This window comes from Furipterus horrens, unplaced genomic scaffold (genome assembly GCF_987537825.1).
Source record: "Furipterus horrens unplaced genomic scaffold, mFurHor1.1.pri manual_scaffold_3, whole genome shotgun sequence".
Lineage (NCBI taxonomy): Eukaryota > Metazoa > Chordata > Mammalia > Chiroptera > Furipteridae > Furipterus > Furipterus horrens.
Genome location: NW_028327173.1, coordinates 54,825,582 through 54,844,993, shown reverse-complemented (window position 1 = coordinate 54,844,993; position 19,412 = coordinate 54,825,582). Strand labels below are relative to the sequence as shown.

General features: G+C 37.2%; 1 protein-coding gene across 1 annotated transcript in view; it reads left to right on the top strand.

Moving 5' to 3' along the window:
* ERICH3 (glutamate rich 3) overlaps positions 1-18,883 on the top strand; it is a 124,678-nt gene extending 105,795 nt beyond the window's left edge. Inside the window, exons 12-14 of the mRNA XM_090271681.1 lie at positions 2,157-2,600; positions 12,966-13,088; positions 16,546-18,883. Coding sequence (XP_090127807.1) covers positions 2,157-2,600; positions 12,966-13,088; positions 16,546-18,872 — 2,894 coding nt within the window. The 3' untranslated portion in view covers positions 18,873-18,883. The remainder of the gene's footprint in view (positions 1-2,156; positions 2,601-12,965; positions 13,089-16,545) is intronic.
* Positions 18,884-19,412: the final 529 nt, after the last annotated feature.

Here is a 19,412-nt window from a genome sequence, read left to right as displayed (position 1 = left end):
ATAAGAAATGAAGGAGAAACAAAATTATACAATGAGGTCAGAGAGAATTTTGAAAACTGAAATGAGTTTATATGGAAGGTCAGGTACCCTTGCCACTTCGAGTCATTCATTCTATAAAGGACTGACTCAAAATTGAACTGGAGTGTGTTTCAGCCTTTTGAAATAAAACAATACAATTAATAGAAGCTACTAAAGAAATATAGGGAAGCACTCATTTTTTGTTATGTGAACAGCCCTCAGAGCCAAAGTAGGAGTCATCATGACAATATGAAGATGGAAGATGTGAACATTTTTGGAAGTTCAGAACAAGTATGGCATTGTGCCCTAGCTAATTGTACAATTAATGAAAGCCACTGATTAAACCACTAGCAAGTGGAAGTTGTTTTTCATTAAAACCAAAACAAATGTGAGATACTTAAGAGAGGGGGAAGTAAGAGTCTCTAAAGTTTCTTAACTAGAACAAATAAGATAGAGAACAGCAGTCCATAATCTTCTACATTCCCTACAGAGAGACAGCATATCCAGAGTTCATAAAATGCAGATAAAGAATGAGAAGCTAAAGGCTGTGATTCCTTTGAGAAACAGTGGTCACCTGGTACCTGTCAAGGTAGTCTGGAGATAAGAATAAATGGAATTGTACTTCAGGGGTTCTGTTGCTTACAGGCTCTTCAGAGTTTGGTTTTCACTGCTGTGTAGCGTCTCTTGAATCTTTGTGGAAACTCTGATGTGTCCCTGAGACTACACTTAAAATGCTAAGACCTGTCACGGAGAGCTGTTGGGGCTGGAGGAACTGAGTGAAGAGGATAAGAGTTAAGACAAGTATTTTTTCCCTTAATCTCTGCATCAACTGCTACAGTCATCTGTGAGGCTGCCAGGCAAAAATAAAAGAAACAGGGAAAAAAAGTAAGGAGCACACAGAAAAGAGAAAATAAGAAAGCTAGGCAACATGTAAATGTAGGATATTTCATCTGAAAATACATTCTTTTAAAAGCAATGATAAACACAGATATATTCGTTAAGAACTCAAAAACGAGTCTGTATTGCTCTTGTCCATAGCAGTTTGTGACATGACTTTTAGGCTGTGAATCTTGCTTTCTTGGAGATTTTAAAAAGTTTTTTTGGGTAGTAATTAGTAAACCATTTTTAACCTGGTAAGTCCCTAGACTGCTTATCTGTAGTATCACATAGCGTTCTGCCTAGATCTCCTGGAATCTCTTTTATGGATTCTGTGTGCCCACCCTCAGCTCTGGTGCTCTCTGCCCTCTTCAGAGGACAGCCGTGAGCTACTGGAATGGTTTCACCTTCCAGCACAAAGAGCCTGGAAGTGCCAGGGAATTTATGTCCCCCTAGGGTGGCCTATAGCCAAGTCTGACTGGAGCAGAGTATGAACACCAACTCCTTCCTCAAGGAAAAAGGAAATGCTAGTATAGGTTAGACTTCAGGGGTCCCCATGGGATCAGGCTGAGGTTTAAATGTTTCTTGATATAGTTCCCTTGATTGACTTCCTCTATTCCCTGCCCTGTTCCCCCACACATGTTGAGTTTCTCTTGAAGCATATGTATCCTTAATATATCACTTGCACATGCATCCTCATATCAGCATTTGCTTCTAGGAAACCTGAAATAATACACCTTCTTCTACACACACACACACGCACACACACACAAGCATCCTCTCAAAAAATTAATTGAGTCGAGGTATTATGCAAATGCACAGAACTTCTCACCATACCCAGCTACTAGGGGATACTAGTATTGTGGGTGTTAAAGAAGATAAAAATTTAAATTTTATTCACAGAGAATGCTGTGTTTATCCAAGATGATGATGAAATAAGGGCTTTTGCTGAGCAAGTAAAATATTATTCAATTTCTTCAATAAAAGAAATTCTTTAAAAAGTTTTTCAATAAAATGGCTTTCTAAAATATACACTTAGGTTTTAGTTAAATGTGATTTACTGTTGAAAATGTTTATACACTCACAGATTACTCGGGTTTTTACTTGTTTTATCATCACAACTGTAGAATATATAGGGGAAGGGTATCAAATCTACTAAACTATATTAAACCATTTTGTATGAATAATTATTAACAGAATTCCCACAATTAAACCAATTGCTTTATAAAAACAAAGCTGTCACCACTTTTTATGATTTGTAGATATAAAGACCGTTTCATCATCTTCATCCAGAAGTCACCCATATTCTAGCAGCAGTGAAGACGAATCTGCACTGGGCGACAGGGAGGTACACACTGGAAACAGTCCACACTTAAGTGTCCGAAGTTCATCTTCTCAGGAGTTGAGTGAAAATGATGAGCCAGGAAAATCACACCTTCCAACTGAGGAGTCCTTAAAAATTGAAGACCAAAAAATAATAAAAGCATATGTGGAGACCAAGCCTCTGCTAATAGATAGGAGCTTGGAGGATGTTCTTGGAGCAGAAACAAAGAAAGGAACCCAAGTGATTGTAGAGGGCTTATCTGAGGAGTCCAGGGAATATGTTTCCAAGGAAGAAAAAGAAAATTATAGGCGTGAACTTTGGAAAGGAAGCACTGCTAAGGTGAAGGACAAAAAGGCAGGTCCCTATAGGGTGGAGAAAGGTGGTAAGTATGACCATTGAGTTGGCCTGCAATTGTCGCCATGCATGGAAGCTGATTTTGGTCATTGCATTCTGCCAAAGCTTGGGAAATACTGTTGTGATAATGCCAAAGGGATTCAATTTTGTTCTGTTTCTCTCTTTGTCACGTAATCATCCATGTATTTTCAGCTTGCTGTTTTCCTTCTATTGCATTTAAAAAATTACTCAATAATTCTTATGCAGCATGTTTCCTATTTTCTGTAAATTTCTTCCTATGGTAATTCTATCTCAAGAATCAAATAAAGCACAATACGTGTCCTGAAGGCAAAGATGTGTGTGGCTTTTTAAAGGTTATAACCAGCAATGCTATTTGTCTTAAATACACCCATAGCTAACATTGATAGGTGCTTACTGTGAGCTAGTTCTAAACACTTACATATATTAACTCATCTAATCCTCACCACAGCTCAATATGGCCATGAATTAGGTTCCATTATCATCATCATTTTTTAACAGATGACAAAATCGTGGCTCAGAGAGGTTAAGTAAGTTGGTAATAAGCATTTTTAGGATTGAATTTAGGCAGGGTGGTTCCAATTTCTAAAAACGTCCTACTGTATCTGTGCAATAGAACTTTTTAGATTTAGGTAAAAATATGAAAATTTCATAGAAAACTCCAAACTATATTTTCAGTTCTTCTCTAAAGCTGGGTAAATTCTTGGTCTGGAGGCTCCTGGGTGTGTAGGACAGTTTTATTTGACAGGGAAGAGGGAGGCATGCCCCAGGATAATCAGGTCCCAGGAACTTAGACACATGAAAGGGCAGTTAAAAAACTGAGTTATGTCCTGTGAACAGTCAGACTGTGCCTGCCAGACACTTGGCTGTCATATAGCAAGCACCCTGTGCCCTGTAACTCGCATCTCCATTGTTCTCCTGCTGTCTCCCATCTGCCTCCCCTGCCATGATGGTGGGTATTCTTCTTGATTCCAAGATAAAATTTCTTTTCACACTTAAATATTACTAAAATCCACCTGTGTTTTAAAAGTTATGAATACTTTTGCTGTGTCTGGTATGGCTGAGCGGATTGAGTGCTGAACTGTGAACCAAAGCATCACCGGTTCGATCCCCAGTCAGGGCACATGCCTGGGTTGCGGGCCAGGTCCCCAGCTGGGGGCATACAAGAGGCAACCACACATTGATGTTTCTCTCCCTATCCTTTTCCCTCCCTTCCCCTCTCTCTAAAAACAAATAAAAAATATTTTTAAAAAGTTGTGAATACTTTTAATGCCTATATTTCTTTTAGAATCTTCAGAGCTGTTATTAAGCCACTGAGCTCTACATTTAGGAATTGAGAATGCTGAATAGTTATTCTTCAATTCAACTATTATTAATAACCTCCTATTATGTACAGGGCACCATGGTCAATGAGAAATGTGTAAGAGAGGATTCTTCCCATAAAATGTTGGAAATAAGGCTCAGCACACCAATTATTGGGCATAGTTCAGTAGGCATTTGTAAATAAAACCAGAGAAGGTACAAATGCTAGAGGATTTCAAAGGAAGAGAAGTCCCATTTGGTTAAGGACACCATGAAACTTTTTGTGAAGGATTTTCTTGAAGAAATCCTTAAAGATTAAATAACATTTTGAAGGTGAAGGAGAGAAGGGTGAAAGCATGCCAGACAGTGGGATGTAGCAAAAGATATAACCTTCAAGTAAGTTAAAAAAATAACTATAGAATGAACAGTCTGACAACCTTCAGGCCATGAGTCAAATCTGGCCTACTACCTTTTATGGGTTTTCTTCAATGGTTGGAAAAAAATCAAAAGAAAATATGTTGTAATGTGAAAATTATATTAAATTTAAATTTCAGTGTTAGAAAATAAGTTTTCTTGGGAAAGAGCCATGTTCATTCATTTACATATTATACATGGCAGCTTTTGCACTACAAGGGCAGAGTTAAGTTGTTGCAACAGAGATTCTCTGATCCACAAAGCCCTAGTAATTCACTCTCTGGCCCTTTACAGAAAAAGTTTCCCACCTCTGCCCTAGGATTATAACAGAAATATCCCCAACATTTTCAAAAGGATTTTGCCATATACGAGTTAGGATTCTTGTTAAAATAAATTTTTTAATCTTTTATAAAGTAATTCAAATCTTTGATCTTCGATTTCATTGTTCAATTCAGGTACACATAATGTATAAACTAGAAACTGTGTACAATCTGGCAAGCTGCTGAGCAAAAAAGGTAGATATATTAAAATTCAGTAGTAACATTGACATTATTATTACTTCTTTTATTTCCATGTTGGTAAATTAGGTTGTTTACCGGGGTTTGTGTAAGTAGACATCTTTTCTGAAAAGCAAGATGCACACATATAGGCTGTTTTGAGCAGTGGATAAAATAGCAGAGACACTGAACTAAGATTATGTCACTTGGAAGAGAGTGGGTTTTCTTTTTTTATGGATTTGTGGAAAGTGTGTATATTTATTACTTTTTCTCAAATATGGGGACCCTGTGTTCTTGATCTGATAACATCTATAATTTTAAATCATTATCTTTTTATTAAGGTAGGTTCAAGACTAGATTGCAAGTTTGTGATTATCTTTCATCTTTCTTAGCTCTAATATATGTACTGAGTCTCATTATTAGTGTTTATTTTTCATGAACAGCTTATGAAATAACATGTAGAAAAAAGAGAAAAGTAGCTTTCAAAAATTACCTATAAATTTATCTCACAAAGAATCACTTTCAACCTTTGGTCAGACACTTTATTTCTAAAATTAGGGTTTACAAGTTATGTTGTCATATTTTTATAAAACATATACTACTTTTTATTCTTAACTTTATTCTTAACTTTATACTCTGAGTATTTTTATGTTTTCATGTAATATTTATGAGTATGTTTAATGTCTGTAATGTAATAACATTCTGTGGTTTTCTCATAATTAATCATTTCTATATTGTTGGATATTTATATTTTTTCTATTTTCACTATTATTATTCTATTATCTTACTACTTAAAGGTAATTTCAAATTTATGATTATTTTCATAGGCTGGTTATGAAAAGTATAATTTCTGGATCTAAGATTATAAAGATTTTAAGATTTTTGCTAAAATGTTTTTCTTGCAAAAGATTGGTTGGAATGTTTAAATTAAGAGAAAACAGATGAAAATAAAATGAAAGCTAAAGACTTCCTTGCCTGGCCTCTACTCTTTGCCAAGAGACAGAGAGATAATAGTAGATAAGTTTTTTTATACATGATTTCAGAAAATTTTATTTTTATATATACACATATAAATGTATTCATATTACATATACACATACATTATTTTATATACAGATAAAACATGATACGTTTTGTTTTATAGCTTGCTTTTTTTTTTACTTAAATTGTCTCTGGGTTTTTTTTTTTTAATATCAGCACACATACTGTACTTTATTCTTATTTACTAAACATGTTAATCCATTATATTGCCTTAGTATTTTATAACTTTAAAAATTGTCTTAAAAACACTTTACCTTTTTGCAAGAACTGACATATTTGTTCTATGACCCACCTTCAACAAAAGAGTACAATATTTGTGTTATGAAGGCCCAGAGGCAGATATTATAAAGTACATGGAAAATAAGACATTAATAGGTAAAATGAAATAAAGACCATATATAATATTGAGAATTATGTAGAAAGATTAATGCTATCAAAAGCTAAGAAAGAATAGATTATAACAGTTTGGCACTGATGTTTTTAAAATACAGTCAAGGAAATAATGCAATAAATATGTAAATATATGAGATAACAGAATAAAAGAAGTCAAATATTCTCAAAGATCTTTACATTAATAAACATTTCTAAAAAAAATTTCAATAAAATCAACCAAGTTGTGATTGCATCATTTGTTATATTGATATGCCAAGCAAAGAGATGATGGCTAGTTGTTCTTTCTTAATTGAGTCTTCAGTTAAATGGCTCATGGAGAAAGGGGTGGAACCATGCTTGAAATGAAGGCCATTTAGATGACTCTGCATGCTGCAAAACACACCTTATCCAAATTAGACTAGAAGGCTGGTGAAGATTGAAATGTGTATCTTTTATTTAGGTTCCTGATTAAACTCCTAGGTTGAAATGAAATGGGGGCTGAGATAATGTAGAAAAGATTATCTCTCACATTTCTATGGTGCTTAATTATTTTTCAACTAGACAGAATAAACACTAATTATTTTAAAAATAGGTCTATAGGCTAAAATATTACAGACAATTAATGATGCTTTGTAATATTTAAGCTAATATGACTTAATATGAATTGTTTTCATTTAAGATCATAACTGTGAATAAATTAGTAAAGTACTACATTCAATGCCTTTTGCCTTCCAGGTTGAAAACATAAAGTAATATTTTCCTTCTAATTATTTTATAATATGTCTCACTTAATTAGGCTTTGTTTAGTCCCGCAAAAACTCAGGTAAATTGATATAAAAGGTGAGCTGAATGCAGTGTAATAGATAATGTAAAAGATTATAATCGCCACCTACTATGAGAGAAGGTCCTTGGGAGGTAATTTAGTATTAAAGGGTGCAGTGTTATTTTAGTGTATTTATTTTTCTCTGTTATTTTTAATTTAAGCTGCCTTAATGCATTATGATACAATCTTTGCAATATGTTCTAATGATAGAACAATTCAGATATATTAATTTGTGAAGTTAATATAATTTATACAATTTGAATATAAATAAAATATTAAGAATAGAGCATTGTGATGTAAAGTATAATCTAAAATGTTACAGAAGTAGGCATTTTATACTTTTATAAGTGAATCAGGAGAATTCATGGTGCTTGGTCAGGTCACTCAAGCCTAAATAATGTTATGACTGAAGTGAAGTGCAATTTTATCACCAGGCGAGCAGGATAGATGGTCCTGGTGAAGGGACAAGAAAACCGTGTGTTACAAGTTGCAGTCTAAATACAATTTCTGAGTGAAATATAAATGCATCTAGTTGTTTGTTCCAATAGATTTTTTTCTGTCAATAACTTTGTTAAGTATCTGCTTACTTCACACGGTTCTTCGTGTAAATATAACATAGTCCCTGACTGTATTGAAGTTTATATTCTAGGGGGAGATATGCCTAACAAGTGAAAATGAACATGTAACGGGGTATCTACGCTAACTAAGTGCTAGAGGAAAAACAAATCAGGTTAAGGGGATAGAGTGAGGCTTAGAGAAAAGAGTGGTATTTTAGGCATGGCCTCTCTGGGGGGACATTTGAGCAGAGGCCTGAATGAAGTTCAGGAATAAACCACTCTATCATCTGAAGAAAAAAGAAACAGGGAACAGCAAAGGCAAAGACTCTAAGTTGGAAGCATAGTTGCTGAGTGTAGGATTCAGAAAGTAGGCCAACATGATTGGAGAAGAATGAACAATCCAGAGAGTGGTTGAAGGTGAAGCCAGAAGGAGACATTTGTATACCATGGGGAGGATTTTATTCTGACATAGAAAGCCTTTGGAAAAAGTTGAACATAGAAATGATATCATCTGAAAGTTGTTAAAAGATAATTATAACTTCTGTGTGGAGGATGGACTTTAGCTTTCTGCAACTGTTAATCTTTGAACAGCTGTGGTCTTGAGTTTGTAATTAATCCTAGGTTGTTATGGGCCATGTTTCAATGCCAAAGGCAACACAGGAACATCTTTACTGTGTAGGTGGATGATGTTAGTTATGAATTTTGTCATGGTGAGTTGTTGGGAAGGTAATTGATTGACTACACAAAGAAAAATCAAAACACAGGGATAGTTTTCAAGGTGACCAGGAACTTGGAGTCAACTTGGATGTTTCTTTACTATGCTCTTATAGCTTTTTTTTTTTTTCCTTATATATTAAAAAAATTCAGATGAAAAGTCTTTGGCAAAAATTTCTTCTGATATTTAATTACACAGGATTCTTAACAGGTTTTAAGAAGGAATCAGTTAGTTTTGTTCAAAAACAAGCAGAAGAGAGAAAATGAATTTAGAAAGCTTACCTACTAATATTGAAAAACATTCTTGCTACCACTTTTCAATTACTAAATTGTCAAATATAGAAGGAATTGGTGAAAATTGTGACACTGTTGGCAATAGTACAGAGACATAATCCCTGTTATCATTATCAGTAAAATTGTTTATTGATACCTCTTTTTCTGCAAAACACAGAGAAACATATCAAAAACTTCTAAAAATATCATGTTCTTTGACCCAGAAATTTCTATTTCAGGAATTTATCACAAGGGAATAGTCCAAAATAAGTATAAAATGATTGTAGATGATATTTTAAAAAGCTTTATAATAACATACACACAAAAGAAAATAATATCCAACACCAGGCAGTTGGCTAACCAAAGTTTAGTAAAATCTTAGACCACTTTATGCAGTTATTGAAGAATCTTTTTTATTTCATAGTATGTGGAAATAGTCACAATATATTGCTACATGAATAAAATGGAATACAAAATGCTATCTATAATGAGTAGAGTAAAAAAAAATACTCAAAAATCCAGAAAAAAATGTTAACTAGTAGTTCTTTCTACATGGTGAAATTAGGATTTTTAAAAACTTTCCTTCTTTGTACTTTTTTATATTTTGAAGATTTAGATAATGAATATGTACTACTTTCATATTTAGAGAAAATACAGTATAGGCATCCCCCATATAACACGGTGCTTCTATAACACAGTTTTGCTCTAACACGATATGACCGTAGAAGATATCCAAGAATTGCTGGTAGAAGAAGAAACTGATGAAGCAGTTTTGGTGGAAATAACATCTGGAAGGTGCCACTATAACTTAGGGGACACTAGCACTGATGAAAACGAAGAAGTTAAACAGTTTACTCTAAAAAGCATAAGGAAAGGCCTAGACTTAGCCGAACAGTTAGAGTCATATTTCTTAAATGAAGATCCTTGCACTGAGAGGAGCACAAAGTTTAAGAGAGAACTTCAAAAGTGCTTAGCACTGTATAACAAAATTATAAAGATCTCTCAGCTAAAAGCAAGCAATCTAAAATAACAGATTTTTTGCAAAAAGTAGAGTATAGCAGTCAAAATAATGCTGAAGAAAGTTCAGAGGATGAGTATGTCTTGTCAAAAAGAAAGCACATTCGATTAGTGGAACTGAGTAGTGATTGCAAAGAAAACACAACTTATATTGATAAGTAATACTTTTGATGAAAGTTACTTTAATATATCTCTCTTAATTATAAAAATATAATAGTATGTTTTTTAAATTTTTGGAAACTAACCCCCCTTTTTGTACTAGTTCTTTATTTTGTATAACATAGATTTGCATAACATGGCATTTGTTAGGAACCTAACAACCGTGTTATATGAGGGTTACCTGTACATATTATTTTAAAATATTTGTTTTCATAATAATAAAGCTAACATTGTAATGCAAGAATATTTTGGTATTTTATTTTATATTTATTTTTATTGCTGACACTATTACAGATGTTCCCATTTTACTCCCCTCTGCCCACCTGCACCCAGCCCCTGTCCCACATCCCCTCTTGCCCCTGTCACGTGTGTCTATGGGTCATGCATACATGTTTGTCAGCTAATCCCTGAACTTAATCCAGTTTCTCCTCCTTCCTCCCCTTAAACAGTTGTCAGTCTGTTCCATGTATCCATGCCTGTTCATCATTTGAGTGGGAAAAAATGCTTTTCTAAGAAATTTTCTATATAAGCCTCTGCCATTTTGCTATGAAAGCTGTGAAAATTGACAATAACCTTTGCTTTTCACGGTCATCTTTATGGAGAGGTAAAAGAGAGGAACCTTGAGGGATGAAGGGCTAACTAGAGGGAACAAAGTGATGTGTCACATTGCTGGCCTGGGAGTCCCAGCATGCACAGGCCTCCTTTACTACAGGAGAAAAATGGTTAAGGTTAGACACTGGCCAAGTTCTTGCTTTTAAGCCTCGGTTTCAGAGGAACATCTGAAAAAAAATGACCAAGTGAGGCATTTTCTGCTCTCACACCTAATAAGTCCTTGATGCTCAGGCCAGAGTCTCCTTCTTGCTGAATCTGAAGCAGGCAACACCACTGCACAGGTTTTCATCTACTTCCAAAGCATAACCCTCCAGGGCAAGCCAGCAGATGTGGGTAAGTGCTGATGACAGTCCTGAGACAGAGGGACTACGTGCTTCATTGTCAATTCTGAGTGAGTTGTAATTTTCAGATTATGCTGGTACTGTTTGACTTTTTAGAATAATTTTTTTTTGTTCAATAGCTGCTAATTGTTTATTTTAATTATTGGTTATTATTAGTATAAATCTTATTTCTTTAAAAATGTTTGAGGTATAATTGACATATATTAATTTAGGTATACACCATAAAGATTCAATATTTGTACAGTAAACCATATTTTTATAGCCTGTGATGTACTTGGAAAAGAATCTTTGATGTCTTATTGGCTCTGATGAAATGAAACTTTGAGTGATGGCTACAAAGTGAGACTTCTCCCTATTCCCTGTCCCATCATCCTTGAGGTTTTTAATGCTCAGTCAGCCAAGCAGAGTTATACAAAAAGGCCTAAAACACTGCTTATTCAAATTCTCTAGTTATACAGTGTTAAGGTTATTAGAGTGGGGAGGATGATATTTAACTTATATATATTATGTTTATAAAGTTCCTAAAATAAAGGTTGACTTGATAACAAATCCAACTATAACCTAAATTTTCATAAGTTGGTGTTATCTCTAAACTATTATTTTAAAACATTTCTATTTGGCATATTGTATGAATGAGGAAAATTAATGTTCAAAAAACTTTTAAAGGGAATACATTTGAACTATATGATGCACCTCTTCTCATTTCTATTTTTCTTCTCTTAAGATTAATATAGTTGTCATTCTATTTTTCCCCAAAAGCCACATAAGGCAGATATTTGTTTCCAAACACAAAGGAGTCATTAAGCAACTAACTTAGCAATTCACCTTAAACCAGGCAAGAGACCACATTTCAGTTCTGTTTTTATCAAAGTACCTCAACTGAATCAGAATATCTGAGAGGAAAGAAAGCAAGAAAGTGAAAAAGAAGGGAGGGGGTGAGAGCAGGAGGGAGAGAGGGGGTAAGGGAAGGAAGAAGAAAGAGAAGGGAGAGAGTGAGGAAGAGAAGGAGGGAGGGAGGAAGAAGGAGAGATAGGGAGGAAGATGGAGGAAGAGAGAGATGAAGGGAAAGGAAGGAGGGAGGAAGGAAAGTGTATTTTGGAAATACTGTGTTCTTATCTAGGAGGGCAGACTTAGATCTAGTGTTATTTGAATGAGCTTTGTTAACCAGAAGGTGGCATAATAGTAGATGTTAGGGAATCATATGAAAAGCAAGGGATGTAGACAGGGACGTGTCAGAAACTAATGACAATCTTAATTGATATTACAGTGTTTCCTAGAATCATACCACATTGAGTGACCATAGATATAATAGCCATGCTCATCATCATCATTATCATGTCTATTGTTTATTAAGTGCTTAGGCACATGCTAAGAGTGAAAGATAAGCATGCTCCATGTATATTACTTCATTGGGGTAAGCAAAAATGGGTTTACAGTTGTTCTCATGGAAAATAATACAATGATTAATAAATAATGCAAGAATAAACTGTGTTTCGTGTACTGACAACTGTAAACATACTTTTGCCCACTCCTATATTTAATTCACCAAATAATCATTGGGTAGATATATACATCTTTTTGAGAGACAGTTAAACTGAGGTTAAGGCTTGGACCCAAAATGGCCCACAGTGAGCAAGGAGGATGGGACTTGAACTTCGGTCTTTGTATTCTTGCAGTTCTATGCTAATAATCAGTTGCAGGTAACAGGCATTTCTACAAACAGATTTCTCTGTCATATTTATAGGAATCATGCAATAGCTTTTTGCTCTGTACACATGGAGTGAGTATTGAGGTCAAATCACTAAAATCTACTAATGGATGAAATGCTTGTAGTATAGGCAGCTCTGGTAGTTTTAGCAATTTGAAAGAGCAGTGCTGATTGTTGTTATAAAAGCCATACCACACGCTTCTAGAAAAAAAAGTGCAACCAAAGTTTTTTTTCAATCACTTTTTGCATGTGCATTTGGCAAATCTGTCACTGCTTCTGGCTGTTGTCAGGTTTTTGATTTTTTCTTTTTTTAATGCAAGTATTTCTTTGCATGGATTTCTTTACTTCATGATCTTCTATTGTCTTTATTTTTTTAAAGTCATAGCTTAGAAGCTGTTTAATCTTAATAGATTTTAAAACAAGGTAATATTTTAATGTGAATGCTTTTAAATTAACCCCATTTGCTGAAATAATGTAAAATAGTTCAGCAATATTTCCGTGACCTGTTTTCATACCTTTTGATATTTTATATGATCTCCAATCAGTTGGACAGATACTGTCTGAAGCTGTGGAACCTGGCTGCCGTAGCCCCTATGATGCTGAGTCTGGTGTTAGCACCGATGAGGGGGAGAAGCCCTTGACAGAGCTGGAGGTTGACACAGGTGCAGGTAATGGCACATCATTACCTAGGAATAACCTTCAGAAAATCCTCTGCCAAGGACAACCCCATTTCTATCTTTCCATTCTTGTTTTCTCCTTCTTCCAGCTCTCTTTTCCTTTTAGCTAATCACTGTGATGGCAGGAGGTGGTTGAGAGGTCTTAAGGGGAGATTTAAAGCTGATAACATATATAAATGTTATTTTTTTTATGCACTGGTGCCTAGAATAAAACAACAAGAACAACAACAAAAACTTTGGATTATAAAAAACATTGAGGAGGATGTTCAGATTAGTCTTATTTTACAGCCTGCCTCCCAGTTAGTTGACCAGGTAGGAGGATTGGAGACATGGAGAGGCAAGACACATTTCATAATGACTTATTTAAGCTATTTTTTTAAATTAGAGAATTTATTGCCATCCAGCTGCAAGAATGTCATCTAGAGTGACCCAACAGGAATGATTCTATATATATCTGGTCAAGCATCCTGTGTCCTTGAAATCAGGATTCCCCATATTAAGTGGGTGGCTTTAAAAAATGCCCTGATTTGAATATATGTATGTGTGTGTGTTTGGGGGGGATTATTTATTTTATTCATCATATGGTCATGTTATGTCCACCTCCAATTTTTAATGATAGTCATCAAGCACTGTGCGGTATTTGAGATTTTACCCTATTTTCAAGCAGACAAGTTAGCCAGCTATAGTTTCATGGATTCTAACAGAAGACTCAAGACTCCTGGCTCAGAGAAAAAAGAAACAAACTTTATTACTCACAAAATAACAGTAACCAGAATATTTGCACTTCTGCTGTTCTCTGAGCTCCAGTTCCCCCTTGGCAATGTGGAGCAGTCCAGGTGACATTTGAACATGCAGTGAGTGGGCTGACCTTTAGAACAATGACTCTGAGCTTGAACAATCCAAATCTTTTGTAGTGGGCATTAAACCAGAGGAGTTCCCCAAACATTCTGCAGTGCAGGCACAGTGGTTGTTAGATCAAATCCAGCTAAAGCAAGAACATATAATACATTGTAAGCAGTGGGAAGACAATGTGGAAGAAAGAGTTGTTAGGGCTTTCTGTGTGCCAGGCACTGTGCTAATCACTTCATGACTTACTGTCACAAGAATTCCACGAGTCAAGCATTGCTATTCCTGTTTTATGGATTAGAGAGTGAAGGCTTCGAGGAGGCACTATTTCCCAAGTGGCAGAGCTGGCATTCTCACCCAGGTCTGTCTGACTCCAAAGTACGTGCTCATTCCACTAACTCAAATTACCCCTGTTTGTGAACACTGCCAGCTCTCATATATATATATTTTTTTTCAAAAGCCCATAAGGTTACCATAAAAAATGTCATATTTTGGTACTGATATTTCTTAGAAGGGCTTCAATTACTCTTTCTCCTTTGCTTCAGGAATGGCATATCTGACTCCTCAGCAGTGTGTGTGTTTGTTCAGTAGCTCAGCGGGATGCCATTAGCACTTTCTCTCTTAGAATTTAGACAGTATATTATTACATTGTGAGGAGGCCATTTTATTCCCCTGTTCTCCTGAATGTTCAGTAAATATCCATACTTTTAGAGATCAGTTTAGAAAGACAGAGGACTTTATTTAAATGTCTTTTTATAACTGAATTTTTAATATATTTTATGTAGGAATTTGAATAACAACAGATATACATTAAAGAGAATGGACACATGTTGTTTCTCACCATTTTAATTTAATTGTGTTGTAAATCAGGTAATAATCTCTAATGAAATAAAATGGACCATGTTCCTTTAGATGAATTGGCGACATGTTTTCTCAGTGAACATCTGGTTTAACATTTTCCTCTGGGACCTTGTAGGTACAATTTAGTAAATAACTGCTATGATATGCTGAGGATCACTTATAAAAGTCAACTCCAACCCTATTGGTAGTCCTGAAATTTCTATGTTATTCTTTTTAAAGAAAACATCAAAAGGAGGAGGGGGGAGAGGGAAATTAGGGGAAAGAAAGGGAAGGGTCTAGTCAAGGAATTAGTATGAATGACCCATGGACATAGACAGCAGAATGGAGATTAAATGTGGGAGCTGGGGTGGGTGCGGTAGGGGGGAGCAATGGGGGAAAAATTGTAATAGAAAAACAATAAATAAAAAACAAGTAACCTTTCAAATACATTTTTTAAGGAAAATGGAATATCAGTGATAATTGCTGGCAGTAGACAAAGGGAATGCAAGATAGGACATAACATGTTTTGTGTTAAGAGAGGAAATGAAGTGATAAGACAGTCCTGGGTGGGGAATCTGACTACAGTAGAAATAAATAAGACCAGCGCTTTGGTTTCTGGTGGGTAAAATGGCAAGCAAGTAAAAAAATGAAGACACATTTGCTTACTATATAGATTTAGATAATCTGGAGGCTAACACCCTGGTATGATAATTTATTTTATAACATCTAGTCCAGTGCCTTCTATAAGTGAAACTGTTCAAATTAATAGAAATTTAGATGACCATTTTAGAAGTTCCTGTCTTCTAAAGTATTATTTTGCAGTGGGAAAATTTAAGTGCTTTGGGTGTATGGTATGACATGCCTTTATTTATTTTGCATAGATCATTTCAACAGAAATACATGTGTTTGTTAAATAATAAGAAATCAATTTGGAGCCTTTTAAGAAACATATCGAACTTATATTTATTGAAGTATAATAGCCAGTACACCCAGATTTGCCAAGGAATTATGGGTGAGAACTTATAAAATACTTCAAGAAGGTTATATATAGTGAAAATTGTCCCAGACTACAGCCTATCTTGATCTGTGATCCCGTTTTGCCAAAGGCAAATCAGTTTCTGAACACAGATGGAAGGCAACCTGACCCATAATACAAATTGGCGTCTTTAGTAAAAAGTCTTACCTTAAGCTACAAAGCTATTTGATTACTATGTCTAGATATAGTAGTTTAAAATGCAGGAGCAATGTGTGGTATAACAATGAGCTCACACTGTATTATTATTGTGTTGCTAAATTCCCATGTGAGTATAAAAAAATCTGATCCAAGGACAAGCATATTATGGTGCTATAGGGAACAATGATTTCTAAGAAGATAAAATACTATTTTTTTAATTGCATAATTTTTTGCAGGTCTTAATATTTCAGATGAAAGTAGGAGGGTGTGTGTGTGTACGAGAGAGAGAGAGATTGACTTTATTATACTAAGACATGGAGTTTTTGTTTATTTTCAACATTTCAGATATTTAATTTTCCTTTATGATCAATGTGTCCATTAAAAGAAACGTGATAGCATTTCTTATCATCATTAAAAGCCATTTTGGAGCATGTTATCATGGCATCATAGAATGGAGAAAATGTGTTATATATAATATCATTGGCCCCTTGATATTATATATAAAATATCTTATATAAGATTACATGTAATATCTCCTTCCTTTGAACTTTGATTAAAATCACCTTGTTTTCTAACCTTATTTTATAGCACCAAATAGAAATTTAGTAATGGAAGAAAGGACAGCTCTCAACTCAAACATGGAATGCAAGCCAAAGAAGGAAGAAGCAGCAGAAGAAGATGAGGTCCCTCAACACAGCGATGCTGACGCAACAGAAGAAAAAGAGGGTGCAGCCCTGTGGGGAAAAGCAGGGGTTACTGAGGTTCCCTTGGGGGAGTGGAAGCCAACAGCAGAGCAGCCAGCTTTAGCAGAACTGTTTATAGAAGAAAGAGAGAGCCCTTGGGGCATGGCAGGTGGGGCAGAGGTGCTAGAGGACGAGGAGCTGAGTAAAGAGGAGTTCAACCCAATGGGGAAAAAGGCACCAAGAGGTCTGAATGGAGGAGAGGCTCCTGAAAAGCAGGCCTTGATGCAAACAGTGCTGGAGACAGTGAAGGCAGCTTCTAAAGAGGAACAGGGTTCAGAGGAGGCAGCGTTTGCAAGCGGGGCTGCAGCTCCAAAGTCCAAGTGTATTCAGGAGGCAGCAGGCCTGGGAGAGGTCGAGATGCAAGAGAAGAAAGAGGCTGAGAGTCGGGCAGCCTCAAGTGAGGCAGGGTCTGAAAAACGCAACGTGGAGGACAGTGAAGGGGCAGCGTCCATAGACCTAGGGGACCTGGGACCTGAGGGAGACACTTCTTCTGAGAGAGAGAATGATTTAAGAGGCGCAACACTCGGGGGAGAGGGACCGGCCAAAACGAAGAAGGCAGTTATGAGAACGGGAACACCTTCGAGCTCCTCAGCTTCGGACAAGGCCGGGACAACCCAAGCGAGGGGTTCGGAGGAAAGCCTGGAAGAACTTTGCAAGAAAGGCGAGGAAAGGAGGGAAGTTGAGACTGAGGTAGAATCTAGTAAGGAAGGTGATAGGAAAGAAACATTACCTGAGGAATCCGATGCAGAGAGAAAGAGGATGAGAGCTGAGAGGCCAAAAACTCCTCTGGGGAAAATGGAATCTGAAAGAGAAGAGACGACCAGGGCAAATGCGCTTCAGGATGAAGACACTTCAGAAGAGCGAAAGTTTAAAGGGCAAGAGGGGGAAACTGTGAAGGAATTAAGACCTGAGAAGGAGACACGAGGCCCCCAGAATGAAATGGAGTGTGTTGCTGAGAAGGAAACGCCCACGGAGGCTTCTGAAGTGACTGAAGACGTGGCGCGGCAGGAAGATCCGCCAAGAGAGAGGGAGGCGACCCTGTCCGATATAGCACCTGGATTTGAAAAGTCACCAGAAAACATAATAGCTGTGAGGAAAGAGGGAGGAGGGGAAAGACTGAGAGAATCTGGAGACACCGAGCACCAAGGCAAAGCAGAGCTGCTCTGCGGAGGGAACGGAGAGAAGGTGGCCCTGTCAGAGCAGGAAGAGGGGCCTGGCCCTGAGGGCGCCGGGGTGTTGGGAGCTCCTCCTGAAAGTGACCGGGCAGGACAGGGGCAGGCAGCTGGGATGACAGTCACAGCCACAGGCGAGGCCCAGGAAAGTGCAGCCAAAGACCGAGATGACCTTGCAGGACTGGGAAAGTGGGAGAAAGAAGGGTCTTTACAGGAGCAACAAGAAGTGGGGGCCACGGCGATGACCCAAGAAGATATTTCTGAGGGAGAGCCCATGATGGCAGAAAAGTTGAGTGAAGAAGTGATGGATGAGGACCCAGAGGAGGAGGCCAATAAAGAGTGCACTCCGAAGTCAGCAGTGACGCAGACCCGGCAGGCCGAGGGGGATGGGAGCTTGCAAGGAAGGGTGGTTGTGCCTGAGGAAGACCTCCGAGGAGGAGCAGCTGAACTGGCTGAGGAGAAGACAGAAGTGTTGGCAGATTTGAAGACAGCTGAGGGGAAAACAGAAGGAAATACAGCCTCCTCCTTTTCAGATGTTACTGGTGATGAAACTTGGCACAAAGTGGATGAGTTCCTAGGGAAAACAGCAGCTGCTGAGAAGGTGGTGGCAGAGGAAATAGCACTGAGCAGGGTGGGGGCGCCGGCAGTGGAGGAGGTGACAGTGATTGAAGCACCAGAGGCTGAGGTGCAGGCTCTAGGAGAAACGTCAGACCTGGAAGGGGAGACCCGGCAGCTAGGGCAAGATCAAATGGAAGGGGAAGTGGGAGAGGAGGCAAGGATGGGGAGCCATGCTGGGGTGCAGGAGTCAGGCGAGGCTGAAGATTTCAGACTAGGATTATCCAGAGAGAGAGGGTCAGGGCAGAGCAGAGAGAGTCTACAGGATGTGGAAATTCTCCCTGTAAAAGCCAATTGCCCTGGAACCCCAGAGAAGCAAGAAGAGCATCCAGTGCAAAGAGAAAGTGAGAACATAGATGTTTCCCTGAACAACAAGAAGGCCTAAGAGACTTCCTGGCAAATGGTGAGTTTAGGCTTGATCATTTGTAGGATTAAACAGATACCCCACCTGGGATCCCCTCCCCTTTGGGCTGGCTCATCCCTTTATCAGTCCTTGTAAGCACATAGCACACAACCTATCAGGACAGGTTGAGTGAGATGGAGGTGGGGACAAAGCACACACAGGGACCCACCTGTATTCCCGTTACAACTCAAAATCACATCCTCTGTCTTTGCAAGCATATCTCTCTGAAGTAGTGAGACCCCTGTCTCGCTTATAGGGCCCCAAAAGTACAACACAGAGGAGAAGGTGCCACAGGGACATACCACAGAAGGAGAGGAGCAAACTGTTCCAGAAGTCATTTCCCTTTTAGTCTTTAAAGGAATGGCTGTCATTATTTGCCTTTAAATGAGCTCTATGCCTTAATATTTGTAGTTTTGTGAAGTTTAATGTATGTGTATATATACATACATAGCTTTAAATATATTAAAATTTTAAAGATATATAAAAAGTGTAAAATATATGTATATATGTAATATATTAGAC